The sequence below is a fragment of the Chinchilla lanigera genome, unplaced genomic scaffold (assembly GCF_000276665.1).
Source record: "Chinchilla lanigera isolate Chin_1 unplaced genomic scaffold, ChiLan1.0 scaffold00032, whole genome shotgun sequence".
In the NCBI taxonomy this organism is placed as follows: domain Eukaryota; kingdom Metazoa; phylum Chordata; class Mammalia; order Rodentia; family Chinchillidae; genus Chinchilla; species Chinchilla lanigera.
Window position 1 is genome coordinate 2,261,660 of NW_004955433.1, and position 23,615 is coordinate 2,285,274.

Here is a 23,615-nt window from a genome sequence, read left to right on the forward strand (position 1 = left end):
ATAACACACATCTAAATAATCCATTGGTCAAAGAGGAAGTCACAAAAACAAGTTAAGAAAATACACTGAACTGAAGGAAAATGAAAACAAAACATACCAAAATTTGTAGGGCGCATCTAAAGAAGTACTGAGAGAGAAATTTATAATATGACATGATTACATTAAAGAAGATATAGCAAAGTGTGGTGGTATCACATCTGTAATTTCAAGACTATAAAGGCAAGACCAGATCACAAGTTCAAACCCATCCTGAGCAACTTAGTGACTAGGCTAACCCCTGTCTCAAAATATAAATGGCTGGAGATGTAATTCAACGCAAAGGCCCTGGATCCACTCCCCAAAACAACAATTAATCAGTTAGTAAATAAACAAATAAAGAGAGGAAAGAGTTTCATTCATGGTAGATGGATGGATGGATGGGAAAAATCTCAAAAAATCTAAATTCTTACCTCAAGCTAGAGAAAGAACAAACTAAACCAAGCCGAGAAAGGAAATAATGAGATATAAAAAGAAATTAATAAAAACAAAAAACAGAAAAGACATACAAACTCAAGGCAAAGGGGATTTCATGTAGCTTCCCGTCTACCACCACTAAGTTATATTAGTATTGAAGTACATTTGACAAAAGGTTCTAACAACCAGGATCACATGAAAATATACCCTTAACATTTATAATTAAAAGACTGAAAAAACAGAAGAAACAAATATATAATCAAAAGGGGACATATTAATACAGGCCCATAAGTAATGACAAAAATCAAAGTAACCATTAAATATACATAAAATACATTCAAATAATATAACTAACTGACAAACAAACTGGTATATGCAGAAAGCATATTCTGGCTGGGGCTTTAGCTCAGTGGAGCAGTGCCTGCCTGAGTTTGATTCCTGGTACCACCCCTCAAAAAAAGAAATAGAAAGCATATTCTTTTTAAGTGTATGTTTAACATTTACAAAAAATAACAATGTGGTGGTAACAACATATATTAAAAACTTAATCTAAGTTCACAATCACGCTGGAACTAAACTAGAAATCTTTATAGAGATTTATAGATTCTAGAACTAAGCTAGAAATCTCTAGAAAACTAAAACTCCTCTGAAAATAAACTTCTATATGACTCACAGAACAAGAAAGAAATGGTAAGGAGTTAGAAAATATGCTGAACTAAATGATCATGATAACACTACAAATTAAAACAGTGGAGTACATCTAAAATACATGTTCAGAGAAAGGTTTATGAATGAATATATTGAAGAAAAATGACTAGAAAAGTAACAATTTAGATTTCATGTTGTTAGAAAAGTAATAGCAAGTGAAATCTAAAGAAAGCAGAAGAAAGATTACTGAAATTGAAAATGACATTATAATAAAGAGGACCAATAAAGCTAGAAGTTGGTTCCTTTGTTTTTAAAGAAAATATTAATACCTGACCTAAGTACATGACTTTCTATGAAGTACACAGGAGTAACACACATAAACTAGTGTCTCAAATGGAAAAGTGACTTCACTAAATTTCTTATTGACATTAAAACATCATAAAATATTCTGAAACATTTTATATCAATAAATTTGAAGATTCAGATAAAATGTGCAAATTTCCAGATAACAGAATTTTCAGAAACTGACATTAAAATGGGAATGAGAATACTTCTATAGTTACTAAAGAAATTAAACCAGTAATTTAAAACTTCTTAAAAGAAGGCCTAGATGTATTCTGCAAAAATATTTAAGAAAGAAAAAGCACCTATGTATTCTGCCAAATATTTAAGAAAGATAAAGCACCTATCTTAAACTCTTCCAAGTAACAGAATTCTCAACTAATTTTATGAAGCCAGTACAGCTTTAACATTAAAACTTGACAAGAACAATGAAGAAAGGAAATTACCGGCCAATCTGACTCATATACAAAAACACAAACAAACCTAAGTAAAATATTACTAAAGTAAACCTAGGGATATAGAAAGAGGTTTATAACAGATCGCAACCTATTTGGGTTTATTCCAGGAACACAAAGGCAATATAACACGGTAGAAAAAAGTCAATACAATTAAAATATAACAAAATAAAGGGTAAAAATCATTTACTTGTTAGTAGAAAACAGGCATTTAATGAAATTCAACACCTATTCATTCAAATGTTCTCTGAGCTGAGGCAGATATGGTGACATACACCTGTAACCCCATCATTTAGGAGGCTGAGGTAAGAGGACAACATTAAATTGGAATAAAATTTCTTTGGTTCATCAAAAGACACAGGAAAAATAGCACAGGACAAGATATGTGCAATACACATACCATTAAATTGTTTGTATCTAAAATACATAAACAATTCCTTAAAACTTGCACACAGCTTATTTAAATAGCTGTATCTATACAGACAAGAGATATTTTAATTCAAATTGGAAATAGCACACACATATTATATACACAGATTAAACTTTCACATATTCCTAATTCTTCACTAAAAGATTTCTGTAATAAATTTGCTAATTTCTCTATCAACTTTAAGTCTTTTAACCAGAAAAACATTTTAGATGCTATTAAATTTTTTTTCTTATTGTTAACCTTACTTTTCTCGTATGGGAGGGAAAGTATCTTTCACGACAGAAAGAAATTCAGAGTATAGCCAAAACATTGTGACAAAGGCCCCTTTATAGAAACATGAGGCCAAGCTCTTTCTAAATTCTGTATTTTAGAAAGACATTATACTATCAAAATACCTAAATTCAGCAGTATCTCCATGCTTCTACATGTATTTTAAATGCTTAAGCAACAATAACAAAAAAAAATGTTTATGTAAAATACTTAATAGCTCTTTTATATAAAGCAACTTGCATTTGGAAGACAACCATTTCAGTTCTATAACTCTGCTGTTCTTAATTTAAAAGTATGCTTGCAAAATTTCCACAAATGCACAATGAGTCAAACTACAGATGCTTCTTGATTTACAATGCTGTTATATATTGATTATTATGAAGCTGAAAATATCCTAAATGCATTTAATATACCTAACCCACCGAACACCAAGGCTTAGCCCAGCCAAATTAGCCTACAATCAAACAAAATCATAATCTGCACCAAATTCAAACAGATAACTATATCTCTTTGTGACTAAGAGCAAAACAATCGGATTCACAGCTCTGGCATTAATTAGCTGTATATAAATAATCACTTTGTGAATTTCCAAATATGCATCTATAAAATGTGAGTACAAATCTGTACAATTTAGGTTCACAGAAAAACATAAGATAGGGGGCTGGGGATTTAGCTCAGCGGCACAGCGCCTGCCTGGCAAGCACAAGGTCGTGAGTTTGATTCCCGGTACCAGAAAAAAAACAAAACAAAAAAAAAAAAAAAGAAAAAGAAAAAGAAAAACGTAAGATAATGTAAATGTAAGATAATGTACCTAAAGCTCATAATATATTGTTTAGTAAACAGAAAGCACTCAGTACATGAAGAGAATGTTCTGCTATCATGGGATACACTGAAAGCAAAAATGCCACACCTATAAGAAGGTATAAAAGCAACCTATGACATATTAGTCAATAACAGTATCTGTAGAGTTTACTGCTTTGTCATTACTAGTTACCTGCAAGATTGTCAAGCATGAAATTCAGTAGCTTTCGGGTTCCATCTGGGTCCTGGTACAAGTTGAGAATATCCTGTGACAAAGGATTGCCTAAAAGATAAAAATAAAACCCATAAGACTTATAATTGAAAGACAAGGCAGAAATGTATACTGTGGAACAAAATACTAATTTTCTAAATTGATTCGACCGCATTCAATCTATTACTGACATTTAAAGATAATATATGAATTTGAAGAAATATACTTTAAGACAGTCATAAAAAGTAATTTCAAATATGTTCCACCAGATTTCATTATTTATATTATGAACCTAGAATTTGGGCTCAACACACACACACACACACACACACACACACACACAAATACATACGAAGTAATCTTAGTCAATTCTGAAGCAACCCTGTAGGCTGGACATTTATCTTTGCAGACTAGATTTCTAACTGAAAGGCAAATACCTTGAACAAGAAAGAATGTGCGGTATCATAAAGAGATATTGAAAGAAATTATCAAAGCCTATTCAAGAAGCCTATTCAAGAAGAAATGGATTTAAAAAGTCAGCAAAAATAGCAGAGTAAGGTCCTTCAAACATTTGCCAAAACAAAACAAAACAAAACCTGCTAAAAACTGTCAAAGATCACCTGTCATGAAGGCATGACATTTCATCAACCACAGACTGCACATATAATGGTAGTCTCGTAAGATTAAAATGACCTGAGAAGTATTATCCAAGTGTTTGAAGTAATCCTGGGCAAAAAAACCTACTGTGCTGCCAACTTACAGACAGAAGTATACAGTAGACAAAATAATGACAATTGAAACTTGTGTAAAACTACACAATACATACCATTTTATACAGGGCGTGACATCTGATAATAAACAAATATATTACTGGGTTTTCTATTTACTATCCTATACTCTTTATCATTGTCTCAGAACATACTACTTCAAAATATTATGCCCTGTTCCATCAGCAGCAGCTTTACATAGCTCATGTTTACTATGACTCTTGATTATATGTTGAGTGACTGATCTACACTATTCAGGTTTATGTAAGTATATTCTTTGATGGTCGATGATGAAATCACTTAACACATTTCAAAAAATATATCCCTGTATTTAAATAATGCATGACTATATCAAGAGCTCTAAAACACCCAGGAAGGATTTAAGAAAAACATGTAGATTCCTGTTAATAACAATGATTTGTAGAGCTTTTACTTGTATCTCACACTGCCAGGACATCTCGAAGCCAGAGAAACAACCAAAACCAAGCTGGAACTCTCTCAAAGCCTCATTTCCAGAAAGTAATCATTATCTGACCTGGGTGGTAACTCTTGTCCAATGCTGAAAGAGCTCTCCTTGGAGCAGGAGGCTGAAGGAATGTTTGAGGAAACCATCACAGGCAAATGTTTATACTGTGGCAATGTAAGTGGTTTAACAGTTGGGACACATGAGAGACAAACCAAAAAGCTTAAAATTAAAAGCTTGGGAATGAAGTGTCTACAGGAACTCTGAAAATATTTGCCATATTTCTGGCAATGCAAAACATCATACATATAAAAAGAGTTATGTGCTGCTTGGGAAAAACCTAAAAATAGCATTAGTGCTCATTTCTATCTGACCTTGAAGCTATGCCCAAGCAGGAAATGAAGGTTAAAGGAGAGCTGTAAACTTCCTGACTTAGCATTGAAGGTGTGCCCCAAACACAGTCACTTGGCAAAGAGTGAGAGATTTACTAGTTCCAGACATGTAAGGAAATCTGTCTAATCATTAGCTGAATCATTAGCTAAGCAGAAACTTCAGAGGCCACACATGAAGAACACAGAATTAGTTCTGTAAGCAATACACAAAAACTAGAAGCAATGACAAATAAGCATGGGATGGAGTGCAGTTCTGATTTCAGAGCTGTCACATTTACTTAAAATGAATGCTTATCAAGAAAAAAATTAAGAAACATGTAAAGAAATTATAAAACTATGTGAAGGGGGTGTCAATAAAAATTTTCCCTGAGGATAAATACTCAACTTTAAATTTATATCAGCTACTTAAAATACAAACAAGTCAGGGGCTGGGGATTTAGCTCAGCAGCACAGCACCTGCCTGGCAAGCGCAAGGTCATGAGTTCAGTTCCCGGTACTGGAAAAAAAAAAAAAAACAGGTCACTGACTTTGGATGGTTTAATTTAAAAATTTTTCGAGGCTCTCGGAGGGAGGGCCCCCGGCACACAGGCAACCACAGCGGGGAGCGCCGGTCTTCTGACCGGCAGCTCGTTCCCTGCCTTGTAGGCCCCCGGACGGAGGGCCCCAGCACACCCGGAGCCACGGGGGTGGCGGCGGGGGGGGGGTGGGAGCGCCTGTCTTCCGGCTGGCTAGCTTCCTGCCTTGTAGGCCCCCAGAGGGAGCACCCCCAGCACACGGGGAGCCTTGCGGCAGCGAGCCCTATTGCACACCAGCCCTTAGGCCGGCCGCTGCCGCTCAATTGAGAACTTATCATGACACAGAGAAACACTGACACAATTGGCCCACCATGCACCGGCTGCAGATGCCCACCTATGGACGTGTGTGAATCGTTCAAACATGGAAAAACCCCTGGGAATACATGCTATATAACGGGCCACTCTTGCTCCTGCCATTGAGAACCAGAAAGGTCTAGAGTCAGCAGAGAAGCAGCTGCTGAACAAGGACTCAGAGAACATGAGAATGCAGACTAAGCCCATGGAGTCAGAGGTCCTGTGGACTGGGGTCATGAGAGCCGCTTGGAAGCTGTAAACCAGGAGGACCTTGCACAATACATGCGGAGACTCCCTGGAAGGTATTCTTCCCCTGACAGTATAGTCTGTGGTAGAGCCCCAGAGAAGTCTGCAACAGGATTCCTGCTGCCTGTGCTGACAGTTGGGGAGAGGACACTGACTGGTTGTGGGGTCCCAATGCGATGGGAGGCTGAAGAGAAAACGCTACAAAAAATGGCTTTGGCCCCAGACGGCTCATTTGATTTTTGACAACCCTTAGGCTGTAACTATTTGTTAGATCCTTCTTGCGTATCTCTGTCTTCCTGAGAAACCACTTCTAAGATACCAACATGTATTACAGCAGTCATTGATATTTTCCTACTTATCTATCCATAACTCTGTAATGTTTGTATTGTTCCTATCCTATTTCATAAATGGATGCATGTTTATTATTATGTGTTTCCTACAACAACCACTGAGAATAGTTAATGATTATTCAATAGGTACTCATGTATAGTTCTATTTATTTTCTTTTGAAGATACCTAAGTATAGTATAACAACTATTGATAATCTCCTACCTCTTTTGTCTGTAATTCACTAGTATTTGTCTATTTGTTTTCCTGAGAAACTATCTTGTAGATAACAATATGTAAAACAATAACCATTAAGAAAAAAAAAATTTTTCAACTTTATGATGGTTCAATAACAACATGCAAGCAAGGCACAACTGCATATGCCTGTAATCCTCAGCACTGGGAGGCTGAGACAGAAAGATCAAAAGTATGAACCTAGCTTGGGCAACCAAGACCATGTTTCAAAAAGGGGAAAAGGGTCCTGAGGTACAACTCAGTATAAAGTCCCAGGGGTTCAATCCCCAGTACTGTGCCACCCTAAAAGGAGAGAAAATGGCAAAATGAAGACTGGCAGCATATTAAAGAGACAGCCTCTCTTTGACCTGGAATTGACACCTGTAAAACTTAAAGAGAAAAGGAACAAGAGCTATGGGTATTGGGAAACAGCAGACAGGAAAACTAGAAATTACAGAGAAACTGAAGACAAACCCAGAAAAAAGAACAAAGCTGTCTAGAACACTATGCTGGACTCCTAAGGAAGAGGTCCTGTCTGCAAACACAAGGTAAACCCCAAGAAGGTCGGCAACCCCAGAGAAAAACAACAAACTGGTAGAGCTAGCCCCATGAAAAGCCTACCATTATTGTAAGCTACAAATACAATGTAGGCTTTTACTCAGAAAGTGACTCCTGCATGGCAGGTTAGAGTTGAAGAAGAGATACAATGCTGGGCAGACATTTTGGGAGTGACTAATTAAGGAGTTATTTGAGGGAGGGGTTAATTGTTTAAGACTGAGCTACTTTGGAAATCAGAAGTCACAGAACAACTACACTTCAGGATTTCTGGAGCCATCCTACCACAGTGACTGGATGGGAGTGGGCCATAAGAGGCAGCTGCAGAGAAAGGGGAGACTAGTTATAGACCTCCCTGCAAGTTTAAGCAGCAATGAGCTCAGGCCAAGAAGGACATGGCAGTCCCACTTTATGTAGAGAAAAGCCAAACTGGTTACAAATAGTTTTCTGAGAGGGCTGAATCCCAAAGTCATGACGTTTTAAGTCCAGTAAACTGCTTCACCTGCCCCCTCACCACCTACATCCAGTACAAAACCTGGTGCTGTTTGCTTTCCCCATCTGACAAGTATGATCAGGGATATGCCTAGCCCCAATGATTATCATACCCTAGGGATATATGGACACAGGCCTCTCTGGAGTAGAGGGTAAAGGAAGCTCTGATGGCTACCACACGCCAAGGGTATATGGACACAGAGGTTTCTAAAATAGAGGGAGTGCGAATATATTACATGCTGAAAGGCCACAGAGGCAGGCAGAGATAAAAGCATGGGACAGGAAGAGGGGGATATAGATATGAAAGCTCCTACAATGAATACAGCCCCAGGGCAGTCTTATCTAGTTCTACTTTCTCTTCTTCTTCAAAAGATCATTTCACCTTTTTCCTCCTTCTAATCTTCCTTTTCTTTCTCAAAGGTTACTTCTTTCATCTTCCATTTTCTATACACCTTCATCTTCATTACTATTAAAATTAAGGTTTATTAACTTTTTTAACCATTAAGATGATTAAATGCTCTTACTGCTGAATATTTTCTACTGTTAATGATAGTACAGTTATTGCATTTAGTAGACAATTACTATATGTCAATATTTGCTCTTTATATCATTATAAATCTATATTCTATTGATAAGGGTGGTACAGTTGTTGCTTTTATTGGTTTGTACAGTATGTCAATGTCTGATTTGTCTCTGACTCTATTGTTATGACCCATTTCTTTGCTATTGCAAATAGAGGCTTAGTTGTTGTTACTAATTGGTTTTTAGTGCATGCCAATATAATATATGATCTGTCTTTGTGTAATCAATATTGCTATGGTCTATCTTCTCTCTGTGTGGTGGCTGGGGATCAATCGCCAGGATGGCCACTAACATGACCCACAGTATCATACTGAGTATGCTGAAGAGAAATATAAATATAAAAACATAACCCCAAACAAGGACACATTGCAGGGAGATAGACTGTAACTAAGGAGATCTACGCAGTAGGGATAGAGGTTCTCTACCCTAACAGATCTTAACTTGCAATATAACAATAGCAATGGCAAGTAAGAGTAACTGTCTTATTTTCAGACATAGCAGAGTTCAAGCCCAAAGTGGTCAGAAGAGAAAAGGCTGGGCACTACATATTGGTAAAGTGAACAATTCAACAGGAAAAGATAACAATTATAAATAGCTGTGCACCAAATGTTGCCACCCCCATCTTCATAAAACAAAAACTAGGACAGACAGAAACAAACACAGTCATAGTAGGGAACTTCAGCCCAATCACACAATTAGCTCAACCAGACAAAATATTAACAAAGAGATATTAGAATTAAACCACACCACGGAACAAATGAACTTAACAGATATCTGCAGAGTGTTCTGTGCAATAATGTAACTTTTTCTGAGCAATATGCAGAACTTCTTACAAAATAAACCGTACCTTAAGCCATAAAGCAATCCTAAACAAATACAACAAAATTGAAATAATCTCCTGCATGCTACAAGGTCATAGTGGAATAAAGCTAGAAATCAACAGCAAGAAAAACCACAGAAATTACATAAACATAATGAATGTAATCATTATGTACTGTAAACATATACTAATAATAAAGCAAAATTTTAAAAGAAATTACAGAAACACATGGAGACTAAACACAGATCACAGAACAAATCAGGAAAGAAATAAAAAAAGTTACTAAATCAGGTGAAAATGGAAGCACGACATGCCAAAATTTATGAGATCCAATAAAAGCACTTCTAACAAAGAAGTTTATAGCTGTGAATGCACACATTAAAAGCATTGAACAGTCCCAAACAAATAAGCTAATGATGCACTTCAAGGTCCAATAAAACAGGAGCAATCCAAATCTGAAATTAATGGAAGGAAAGAAACCACAAAGATCAAAGGAGAAATTTAAAAAATTGAGTCTTTAAAAAAAAGTACAAAGGATCACCGAATAAGAGAGCTGATTCTTTCAAATGATAAAGAAGACTGATAAACTCTTGGCCAAACTTACCAAAAAAAAAAAAAAAAAAAAAAAATCCATATGAACGCAATTATAAATGGAGAAAGTAAATTCATGACTGATACAACCAAAATCTAGATAGAGTATCATAAAAAATACTTCAAAATTTACATTCCAAAACACTAGAGAACATAGAAGAAATCGAGAAATTCACAGACAAATATGAATTACAAAAACTGAACCAATACACAGAAATTCTGAATAAAACAACAGGCAAAGAAACAGAGGCAGTAATAAAAACTACAGAAAAGAAAAGCCTAGGAGAGTGATGGTGAATCTATGGCACACATGCAGCAGTACGCTGTTCGTACCACTGAAAACTCTAAAAGGTTTGCCATCATTGGTCTAGGACCTGATGGCTTCACTGCAGAATTGCTCCAGAACTTAATGTCAATACTCCTTAAATTCTTCAATAAAATTGAAAGGGAAAGAGTACTGACAAACTAATTCCTGAAGCAAGAATTACCCTGAGTCCAAAACCAGACACGATTTTAACAAGAAAACTATAAGCCAATCTTGTTAATGAAAACACATGCAAAAACCCTCAAGAAGATATACTACTGGCAAAGAGAATGCAACAAATCTTTTACAAAAATCGTACATCACGACCAAGTTGGCCTCATCCTTGAGTCCAAGGATGGTTCCACATTTGTAACTCAGTAAGTGCAATAGGAAGATTATCACATGATCATTTCAACAGGAGCAGAAAAATCTTTTGAAAAACTTCAATATCCATTCATGATAAAATACACATACAGGAACATAAGAAATCAAGGAAACCAAAACCCCCAAGGTCTCCTAATTTTCCTAAAACAGATTCAAGGGACACCAGTGGAGGAAAACAAACACTGGGGAGTAGAGGTGATTAAAGAAGGCCCAAACTAATTAAGGAAGAACTCGTGAAACTTAGTTAATTCACAGAGGACATAACACAGAAAATAATGGAACATACAAAATGACCAATGTGAATATGGAAGAAACAAAAACTTGGAAGAGCTGACCAAAATAATTCAAAATCTGAATGAGAAATTTACCAAAAATACAGATGCCACAAAAAGGTATCAGAAAGAAATACTTAAGTTTAAAAATTACATACAATTTATAAATTGCAGAAATGACCAATGTGAAATTGAGAACAGGCTTCTGAAATTGAGAACAAAATGGAAAATCAAGACTAATTACAGTGGTACCTTGGTTCACAAACTTAATTTATTACATGATTCTGGAAAAGATGACCATATTTATGTTTATGTGGGAAAGATGGCTGGAATCACAGTCATAACTCAATGCAAAGTTCATAAACAAAAGCAAAATTCTGCCAAACACTTCTGTTTGCAAAACAAACTGTTCAGAAACAAAAGTGTTCATGAACTGAGGTACACCTGAATTCAAAGAAGCTTTAAAAATGAAAAAGAGAACAAGAAAAATTCATCCAACAGCTATTAGATGATACTAAGAAAACTGTCTTGGTTACTTTTGTTGCTGAGAAAAAAAACCCTGACATCCAAATTTAAGGAAGGAAAGGTTTACTTAGCTCACAGTTTGTTTCAGTCCATATTCCAGCTGGCTCCAAGGCAGAGTGGCACATGGCAGAGGGCAATAGTTCACAGCCGTGAAAAACAGCAAAAGCAGTAAGAGCAAAAAGGGAGGAACAGATCAAGCCTCTTTCCCTCCCTTATATTGTATTCAGGCTGCTTGTCCCAGGGTGGGTGCAGCACTCACACCCACAATCCCAGCATTGGATCATAAATCAATCATAAACTCTAGAGGCCTGCACCCATGACTGCATGAGGCTTTGGGGGGAAATCTAGACACAAACCATAACACTAACATAAGACTAATCAGAGTTATAGAGAAATCAGGAGATAGCACATATGGAATTAAAAACTCTATTTATAGATATAATAACAGAAAATGTTCCAAGACTGAGGAAAGATTTGACCATACTGGTGAAGAAAGCCTAAAGAACACCAACTAACTATGATAAAAAAAAAAAAAGTTCCAGAAAACACATTTTAGTCAAGTTCCTTACGTCTAACAAAAAGACAAAATCTTAAAGGCTGTCAGAGAAAAGCAAAAAAAGTCACTTTAAAAGATCAACCCAATAGGATTACAGCAGACCTAACACAAATGTTAAAAGCCAGGAGAATGTGGAGTGATGTACTTCAAACCCTAAAAACAAACAACTTCCAACCCAGGTTAACATATCAGGGAAAACATTCTTTCAAAATAAATGGAGAATAAGGTCACTCCATGAGAAAGAATGACTTAAGAGATACAGGAAAAACAAATCAATTCTCCAGAAAATACTTGAGTATCCTAGACAAAGACAACAAAGCCAATAAAGCCAAAAAATCAGACAATGAATACATCCAGCAAGACCAAGAGATAAAAAAAAGCAATTAAAACAAAGGCGTCGTCAAAAGAAAAAGAACACAATATCAGGAATAAATGGACACCTTTCAGTAATAACCGTTAACATTAATGGCCCCAACTACCCTGCTGAAATTCACACTGGTAGACTGAATCATAAAACGGAACCCAGCATTCTACTGCAGTCAAGAAACTTGTAGCAAAAAAGATATCCACAGACTAAAATTCAAAGGATGGAAAATAATATTTCACAGACTAAGACACAGAAAGCAAACAAGGGTTGCCATCTTATTCTCAAAGTAAACTTCAAACCTAAACTGATCAGAAAATACAAAGAAGGTCACTACATATTAGTAAAGGGAAAAACCCAACAGGAGATAACAATTCTAAGCATGTATGAACCAAATACCGCAACACCCAATTTCATAAAACAAGTAACTACTAGACATAAAAGATTAAAGAAACAGCACAATTACAGTGGGTGACCTCAATACCACACTTCACAGAGATTAACAACAAAACTGACAAATATCAGAGTTGAACCACAGTCAAACAAATGCATATCACAGATATCTACAGTGTTCTATAGTAATACAACAGAATACACATTCTTCTCAGCAGCACACAGAACTTCCTCCAAAACAGACCACATACTAGTCCACAGAGCCTGCTCAAATAAATGTAAAAGAATCAAAATCATTCCATGTATACTATCAGATCATAGTGCACTGACACTAGAAATCAATCACAAAAGAAACCTCACGGAATTTATAAATACCTGGAAATTTAATAACATACTCCTAAAAACTCAATGGATCACAGAAAAAATTAAACAATTCCTGGACTCAGATTACAATGCCAGTACAAAATACCAGAACCTATGGAACATAATAAAAGCAGTCCTAAAAGGAAAATTTAATGCATTCAATGCTCACGTTAGAAGAGTAGAGCAAGCTCAAACAAATACCTTAAGGATGAACCTCAAGATATGTGACAAGAAAATAACAGTCTAAACCCAAGTCTAGCAGAAGGGAAATCATAAAGGTTGGATCAGAAATTAACAAAATTGAGACAAAAAAAAAAATTAAATTGAAGAGCAAGTTCTTCAAAAAAATAAAACCCTTAGCCAAACTTACACAAGGAGAGAAAAGATCCACATTAATGAAATTAGTAATAAAAATAACTAAATCACAAAAGATACTGCCAAAATCCAGAAGACTGTTAGTAACTACCATACTATGAAAAACTGTGCTCCACCAAATTTGAGAATCTTGAAGAAATGGACAGATTCCTGGACATATATGAATTACCAAAACTGAACCAAAAAGATATAAAACTTCTAAACAATCCAATATCAAGCAATGAAACTGAGACAGTAATTAACAACCTACAAAGATAAGCCCAGAACCTGATGGATTCAATGCTGAATTCTACAACACTTTGAAGGATGTTGTAACATTAATACTCCTCAAACTCTAACGAAATTCAAAGGGAAGAAATGCTTCCAAACTCATTCCTGGAAGCTAGCATCAGTCTGATCCCAAAACCAGACAAAAATCCAAACAACAAAGAAAATAAAATATGAATAAAGTTTCAGAGATCTACTGGATACCATCAAGGATACCAACATGTGACTGTAACAGGAATCTCAGAAGGTAAGGACAGAAAAGAACAGGAAAAATTAAAGTATCAATGGCTAAAAGCACCTGAAATTTGATGAAAATTATTTAGAAACATACCCAAGAAGTTCAAGATTTTGCATGCAAATAGAAATGAAAAGCAAGCATGAGAAGTTGTGTTTATATCAAACAGATTTTAAGTCAAAAAATGTAAAATAAACAAGATCAATATATAAAGATAAAAGGATCAATTTAGCAAGAGCATAATTGTATATACAGATACACACAACAGTGGACCATACAAATACATAAGGAAAGTACTGATAGACCTAAAGAAAAAGACTCCAATACAATAATAGCTGGGAATGTCAATAGTTCATTAATGGATAGATCATTCAGAGAGAAAACCAGCAAATATATACACACCAAATGGATTTAACAAATACTTAACAGAGTACTTCATCCAAAAGCTCCAGAATATACATTTTTCTTATTAGTGTATGGAACATTCTCCAATATAGACCACATGTCATGCAACAAAACAAGTGTCATCAAATTTGAAAAATATCAAAATTATGTTTCTTCTTTGACCACATCTATAGAAATTGCACAAATATCTGGAAAATAAGCAACATGCTCACAAGCTTTTAAGAAATTAAAAAGATAAATTTAAAAATTTCTTGAAACAAATAAAAATAGAAACAACATACCAAAACATATGGGGGACAGGAAAAGTAGTACTTAGGCTGATATATAGAAATAAATACTTATGTGTAAGAGTAATAAGATTTTAAATATTCCACTCATTGATGCAATTGAATGAACTAAAAAAACAGTAAGAACAAATGAAATCCAAAAGTAGTAGAGGGCCAGGGATTTAGCTCAGTGGCATATGCGCCCGCCTGGCAAGCACAAGGTCATGAGTTCAATACCCAGTACCAAAAAAAAAGTAGTAGAAATAAGAAAGATGGGAGGAGAAATAGATGAAATTCAGACTTAAAATATAAAGGACTAATAGAACAAAAAGTGGTCTTTTTGTGTACCGATGGTAAAACAGATCAAACCCAACAATGCTCCACTATTCAGTTACATCTCAAGCTCCTTTTATCAATTTTGAGACAGGCTCTCACTAAGTTGCTGAGGTGGCCTTGAACTTGATCTTCCTGCCTAAAACTCGGCAAGTACCTAGGACTCTAGGGATGCACTACCATGCCTAGCTTTTTTATTTTGAGAGAACATCTTGCTAAATTTGTGACCTTTCTGCCTCTGTCTTTCCAAGTAGCTTTAAAGGCATTTCTAAGTAGCACAGATATTCACCTCAACTTTAGTCAAAAACTGGTATTTTGAAAAGATGAGTAAAATTAATAATTTTTAGCTCGACCAAAAAAGAGGAGAGGAGGGGCAGGGGGAAGAGGTGGATGATAACAACATAAAGAGACTACACAAAATGGATCAAAGATCTAACTATTAAAACAGAAACACTAAATCTATTGGAAGACATAGTAGGCAGAAATCTTGAAGATGTAGGTATAGACAGAGTTTATGAACAAAACCCAAACTGCACAAGAAATACTTCAAAGAGTCAACAACTGGGATCTCACATTATTAAAAAGCTTTGGCACATCAAAAGAAATCACCAACAGAGTAAAAGACAACTTAAAGACTGGGTAAAAATTTTAGCCAATTGTCCCTCAGACAAACGACTTATATCTACAACACATAAAGAACTGAAAGCCAGGTGTGATGGCGCATGCTTGTAATCCCAGCATTTGGGAGGCTGAGGCAGAGGATCGTTGTGAGTTTGAGACCAGCCTGGGCTACAAAGTGAGCTCAAGGCCAGCCTGAACTGCATAGTGAGACCCTGTCTCAAAAAGACCAAAAAAAAAAAAAAACAAAACAAAAAAATCAGACCCCCCCAATTCAAAGACTCAATCCAAAAATGGGCATCTGAGATTAATATACACTTCTCAGATGAAGAAATACAAATGGCAAATAAATACATGAAAAAATGTTCAACATTATCAGTCATTTGAGAGATGCAAATTAAAACAATATTGAGATGCCATCTGACTCCTGAAAGAATGACTATCATCAAAAAATCAACCAATAACAAATGCTGGAGGGGCTGTGGGGGAAAAAGGAACTCTTCTCCACTGTTGGTGGGGGTGCAGACTGGTGCAACCACTGTGGAAATCAGTATAGAGATTCTGCAAAAAGCTAGGATTACAGGTCTCATTTGACCCAGCTATCCCCCTTCTTGGTATAACAATTTAAAACATCACACCACAGCAATATATGTGCACCCATGTTTATAGTAGCACGATTTGTAATAGCTGAATCTTGAAAACAACCTGAATGTCCATCAATCAAGAAAGGGATAAAAAAGATGTGGTATTTTTTATACAATGCAGTGCTACTCAGCCATAAAGAAGGATAAACTTGAGACTTTTATAGGTCAGTGGATGCAACTTGAGACCATACTTATGTGAAATAAATCAGACTCATATGTGTAATAAACATCATACTATCTCCCAGGTGTGAGAAACTGAAGAAGTAAATAAGGTCTAAAATGTACAACAGATATTGTAAAATGGGAAGTAACTGTTAAAAAGGAAAATGGAAATAGGATGGGGGAAAGGAGAAAGGAAGGAAGGGAAAAGGGAGAAAAAAATGCAAGTTATTTATACTATTAGTGTCACTCAGTTCAAAGAAAAGGAAACTTGTGCTAATATCAATTAGAGAATTTTTATGCCCATTTCTTGTACTCTGAGTAACTACTTTAAAGATAATAATATATAATGTATTAACTTTTGTTAATTCTCCTACCATTTGTTATGAAAATTTGCTTTACCTTTTTTCCATAAAATTAAAAAATATTTAAAAGTAGAGACTACAGAAGTGATATTATAACTGATACTAAAGACATTCAAAAGATCATTAAGGACTATTATGAACAACTATATGCCCCTCCAAAAAATGGAAAGCCCGGAAGAAATGAATACCTGAACACATTATCTATCAATAACTGACAAGCAACAAAATTGAATCAATAATAAAAAGTCTCCCAACAAAGAAAAGTCCAGGACCAGATGGGCTTCCCTGCTGACTTCTGCTAAACTTTTAAAGAACTAATATCAAAGCTTCCCAAACTATGCCCAAAAAACTGAAAAGAAGAAAAATCTTACAAATTTGTTCCATAATGTCAGCATTACTGTTTCCAAAACTAGACAAGATACAATACATGTACTGGCCAACATTCCTGATGAGCATAAATATAAAAACTTTCAATAAAATACTAGCAAACTAAATCCAACAGCACAATAAAAACATTATTCAACAAGTCCAAGTAAAATTTACCTAGAAGAGGGGGGCTGATTCAATATATGCAAATCAATAAACATGATATATCACATCAAAAAAAGGAAAAAAACAATCATCTCATTAGAAGTAGGAGAAGTAATAAAATTCAGTGTCACCTCCCTCTCAAATCAGATATAGAAGAAACAGACCTCAACACAATTAGAGCTATACATGACAAAACCACAGCTAACATCATGGAAGAAAATGTCTGTCCACTATTCACCCTACAAAGGATTAACAATATACAAAAAACTCAATGGCATAATAAATAAAGCACACTCCAAAGACCTTTGCTTTAGCTGTAGCAGTTCCAGTTGTGGGTCTGATCCAGATGACTCTGCCCTGCAGCCTCTTGGGATGACCATGCCCCTCTGTAGCCAGAAATCCTCACTCCCATTCCCAAGAAGTACCTCTTCTACCCATGACTAAGCAGAAAGTCTATAGTTATCAAGCAGGACACTGCACATGTATGAAACCATCTTTTCTGTTTATACAAGCAGCCTTTCCTTCACCATTACAGAACAGTTTGTGTATTGCTTCGTCTTATGCTGCAGCACAGATCCTAATACACCTTCTTTCAGATGGTTTTTATTTTGCTCTTCATGATTTCTATCTCTAACAGAGTTATCTCTGAGCTGTTTATACTAAAAGTTGGTAACACTAAAGGCTGCTCAGCCTAAAAGTGCCCAGCAGCCAGGGTTGGTGACACTGAGGGCATCTAGCAGCCAGAGAATGGCAAGGAACAACGAAGAGCTGCTAGGAACTGCTAGGTCCAGCTACTGGAAGAGTTCTATAGAGCTGTCATGAGAACAGAGAAGGTGACCACAGGCACTAAGAGCTGAAAGCTCCTGACATTTAAAGCTCAGAGCTATGGACACTAAGAGGACCGTACTTTTGGCTATTTGTGAAATCTATCCAAATTGAGTAAAAACCTGCAGCAGACAGGTAACATAGTATTATAAAGTCTCAGAGCTTTTATAGTTCTTGACAGACATTGTCAAATTAAATCCATCTATGTTTGAAAACATATTAACAACATGACCAAGTTGAGTTTATCTTAAAAATGAACATATTGCTTAAACTGGAGGAAAATATGTACACTCCGAACTTACTATATTAACCTTTGGAATGAGAAAAATAAACATCTGAATAGATGAAGAAAAGCATTCACAAACTGTCTGAACAAGGATTAACATAGTAGAAATGAAACGAAACTTCTAAAATCTAAACCTTTAATCAAAATCATAACATAAATATCACTCTTAATGAAAAAAAATTAAGGCATTCTCTTTAAAATTAGAAAAAGTTGAAGCATGCCCAGAATTAATAGTTCTAATTTAATACGCTATGAAATATCTAAGTCACTATATTAAAGAAATTAAATATAGAGTCCACAAAAATGTATACACACTTCAAGAAAGAAAAGTAGCGTCATCTTTTCTCAACAGATGGTATTATCCTCATATGGGAGAACCTAGAGGATGTCATATATCACACAAAACTCACTACACTGCCAGCCCTTAGAGAAGAAATTCAAAATACATGTGCAGCAATGTCAATGACCATGGTTACCCAAGCAACAGTTTGCCATACTAATAAATGTCTGGAAGTTTACGGCCACCAGTTTGAGCACCTGTTGTAATTGCAGAGGTCAAAGGTAACTTGCATTAATCTCATGATGTCACAATAAATTTAGTATGAAAATATTTATATAAGTTTTTCTTTTCCTGAAGTATGTATACCTTTTTTGGCAGACTCTATATATAAAAATTTAAAAGGAAAAACAAAACAGGAGATGAAATGATTATCCGTGTACAAAGCCTCTAGAGAATTTTCAAACTTTTAGAAAGAAGAAAAAGTTAACTAAGAAGGCTTACTATGAGATCATTTTTAAAAACTAACAAGGTTGGAGGTAGAGTTCAATGATAGAGCACTTACATATCATACATGAATCCTGGGTTCTATCCTCAACACAGAGAAACAAAACAAAACCACACCAGCAAATGAACATTTTAAAATATAAAAACTCATGAAGCCAGTGATATAGCTCAATGGCACACTGCCTCCCTGGCAAGCATGAGGTCATGAGTTTGATTTCCGGTACCAAAAAATAAAAAATAAAAAATCACGGTTTCAAAAGGAAAAAAAAAAAAAAAAACCAACACAAAAATGTGCTTAGTCAGTGTTCAGAAAGTTGTAACATTTTATTCAGATATTAACTATGATCTAAAAAAATTAAAAGGGAGCCCAATTCTTCAATAGAAATATTCAATATAATTAAGAAAGTCAATGCTTCCTCCATAGTCCAGAGAGGTAATGCAACTCTGACACTGCAACACATGATTTTTTGTGTGTGAAACTAAAAAAGCCATTTCTTAGCTATGAGGAAGAGTTAAAGAACCAAAACTATCAAAAACATTGCTACAGAAGAATGGGACATGACTTCCCAAATGAGATACTACGTCTTGATATAAAGCCATAAAATAATTAACATAGTAGTTGGTGCAACATTAGACAAACTAACACAAGAACAAAACTGAGATCTCAAAAGCAGGCTAGACACAGCAGATAAAAGAGGGGTGACTTTGCCCCACGTAGTGGTGCATGCCTGTAATCCCAGCACACGGGAGGCTGAGGCAGAAGCATCAGTGAAGGTTCGAGGACAGCCGGGACTACACATTGAGTTTAAGTTTAAGGTTTAGACTACCTACATAGCGAGACCCTGTTTCTAAATGAATAAATTAAAAAGAGAAAGGGGTAACTGGGAAAAGGCAAGTCTATTCAATAAATGATACTGAGACAACTGGTTACTCATAGGACAAAATTAGACCCCTACTGAAAACAGATCTTTGTAACATACTTAAAAAATCAATACCAAATGAGTTAAAGCATTATAAAGAGTAATACTTTAAAACTTTTACAGACTCCCTGCCTCGTAGGCCCCCCGAAGGAGGGATTCTGGTGCACAGGGAGCCATGGGCAGGGAGCGCCGGGTCTTCCAGCTGGCTAGCTTCCTGCCTCGTAGGCCCCCGGAGGGAGGGCCCCCGGCGCATGGGGAGCCATGCGGTGGTGAGCACTGTTGCGCGCCACCACTCAACTGAGATCTATCATGACACAGAGAAACAATGACACAACTGGCCCACCATGCACCGGCTGCAGATGCCCACCCATGGACGTGTGTGAATCATTCAAACTTTGAACAACCGCTGGGAATACATGCCATACAACAGGCCACTCTTGCTCCTGCCATTGAGAACCAGAAAGGTCCAGAGCCAGTGAAGGAGCAGCTGCTGAACAAGGACTCAGAGAACATGAGAATGCAGACTAAGCCCATGGAGTCAGAGGTCCTGTGGACTGGGGTCACGAGAGCCGCTCGGAAGCTGTAAACCAGGAGGATCTTGCACAATACCTGCAGAGACTCCCTGGAAGCCACTCTTCCCCTGACAGTACAGGCTGTGGTGAAGCTCTGGAGAAGTCTGCAGCAGGATTCCTTCTGCCTGTGCTGACAGCTGGGGAGAGGACACTAACTGGTTGTGGGGTCCCAATGCGATGGGAGGCTGAAGAGAAAACGCTACAAAAAATGGCTTTGGCCCCAGACGGCTCACTTGATTTTTGACAACCCTTAGGCTGTAACCACTTGTTAGATCCTTCTTGTGTATCTCTGTCTTCCTGAGAAACCACTTTGAAGATACCACCATGTATTACAGCAATCATTGATATTTTCCTACTAATCTATCCATAACTCTGTAATGTTTGTATTGTTCCTATCCTATTTCATAAATGGATGCATGTTTATTATTATGTGTTTCCTACAACAACCATTTAGAATTATTGAATGATTATTCAGTAGGTCACTCATGTATAGTTCTATTTATATTCTTTAGAAGCCACTCTGAAGATACCTAAGTATAGTATAACAACTATTGATAATCTCCTCTTTTGTCTGTAACTCACTATCATTTGTCTATTTGTTTTCCTGAGAAACTATCTTGTAGATAACAATATGTAAAACAATAACCATTGATAATTTCCTACCACTTTATCTGTAATTTGGTAAGCCCCCCCTATTATTATGTTATCCTTCTTTTACTCTTTAGAATAAAAGAAAATTAAAATAAAATAAAATAAAATAAAACTTTTAGAAAGTATGTTTAGAAAACATACTAATTTTAAAAGAAAAGATTTTAAAATTCATTTAATTAAATAAAGAAACCATAAAGAACACTAAAAAGAAAAGCCACACAGTGGGAGAAGACACATATAACAAAAGACACAAAACAATCCAATTGAAAACAGGCAAAAGATATGAATAGTAACTTCACAGAACAAATACTAATGGCCAATAAATATATAAAAAGATTTAAGATGTTCAATTTTAGCAAAAAGGAAATGTTAATTAAGAGTATAATTTAAAACTACTTTATATTCAGTTATTAACAAACCTTTAAAAAGTCTAGTGCCAACTATTGAAAAATGGAAACTATATTATTTTGGAAGTGTAGTTTGGTAAAAATATTTTGTAAAACCTTATGGCATTACATAATAAAGCTAAGGAGGCAGGATTACACAATCCAATGATTCCATTCCACTCCTAAGACCTGTGTCAGGAAACATATACTAGGATGTCCATAACTAACTACAGTGCTTACAGTAGCCAGGTGGGGGGACAGGGAGATTATCTAAATATAGATAGTAGAATAAAACATCATGGTACATTCACTTATCAGAATACAATACCACAATTAAATAAATGAAACATAATTACAAGAATGCGTCAACATGGCTAAATCATAAAATCTTAAATGTTGAATAAAAAGCAAGTCACAGGAAATTATATTGAGTCCATTTACATAAAAGACATCTTTAACAAATACATACATAATCCCAACTCTAAAATAAATCAAATTTATATAGTCTTCCACTAGTACAGTCTAAGAGATACGATAGAATTTTTTTCAAATTGTTAAGATCCAACATAATTTGAGGAGACATTAATGTTTAATTCGTATGGACATTACATTGGCTCATATGTCAGAGAAAATATTTTACATCTCAGGAGATGAATTTAAAATTATTTTTTAAAAACTGTATGAGAATCGTTTTTCTGGTACTAGAAGATGAACCCAGGTCCTTTCTACTGAGCTACATTCTCAGACCTCTTTTTATTTTGAGACAAATCCTCGCCCAGTTGCTAAATTGCTCAGGCTGGGCTCAACTTTGAGATCCTTCTGCCTTCACATGCAAGGATGATGGGATTACAGGAATGTACCACTGCATCCAGTTGAGAATTACTTTTAGTTATGCCTTTTCTTCCATAAAATTAACACATTTTTGTTCTTTAAGAGACTACTTCCAACTTACTGGATTGGTCATGATTGTAACTAGTCATGATCACCTGAATAGAAAGTGGTACTGACTGAAAACTAAACATTCTCAAAGACATGAAAAAAATAAAACAGAAATATAGCTTGAACAGTCCTGATCTGAAAGTCAGAAATGCTTCCAAATCCAAAACTTTTTGAGCACTGCTATGATGCCACTAGTGAAAAATTCCCCATGTTACCTCATGTAATAAGTCACAGTCAAAATGCAAGTGCACTAAAAATACCACACAACATTACCTTTCACCTATGTGAAAAAATGTATGTAAAATATAAATGAATTTTGTGTTTGTACTTGGGTTTCACAACCAAGAGATCTCATTATGTATATACAAGTAAAATACCTGAACTCTATATTTAAAATAGAACAAACTGAAGTTTAATGAAAAGTGATTTATATACAGGTATGAAATAAAGCTCAGTTACAGCTGGTGAAGCAGAGCTGGTTTCTGACTTAGAGAAGGCATCTAAAGGGATTTTAATGAATGTAATTCAGCAGACAAAAGGGGCACTAACAGTAGAAGGCCAATCAAAAAAAGTAGTTTTAAGATTAATACTTTAGCAAAACAATAAAAGACTGAGGAGCCACTAGATATCCAGAATAATCCTTTAGTGGTATTTATTCTGTATTTTCTGGGAACATATCTTTCTATATGAGATAACACAAAATAGATTTGTGAAAAACTAAAAACTACTAACATGCTTTTTCAAATGGTATGTGTGGTGTAATGTGGAAGTCTGCAGGGTTCACCTGTATATTATTAATTCATCACTGATATGTTGTCCATCAGTACTAGGAAAAAGAAAATAGGTATTTTGATTACTGTTAAGAGAAACCAGGGAGCCAGCACTCTAAGAAACTGAGGCATGATTGTGAGTTGAAGCTCAGCCTGAACAACTTATAAAATTAGT

The 23,615-nt window shown here is 35.6% G+C and overlaps 1 protein-coding gene across 1 annotated transcript in view; it reads right to left on the bottom strand.

Moving 5' to 3' along the window:
• The window catches only part of Cnot6l (CCR4-NOT transcription complex, subunit 6-like), a gene marked incomplete at its 5' end in the record, with an annotated part of 84,312 nt that overhangs the window by 55,198 nt on the left and 5,499 nt on the right, over positions 1 to 23,615 (bottom strand). The window contains 1 exon segment of the mRNA XM_005388195.2: positions 3,593 to 3,682. Within this exon segment, the coding sequence (XP_005388252.1) occupies positions 3,593 to 3,682 (90 nt within the window).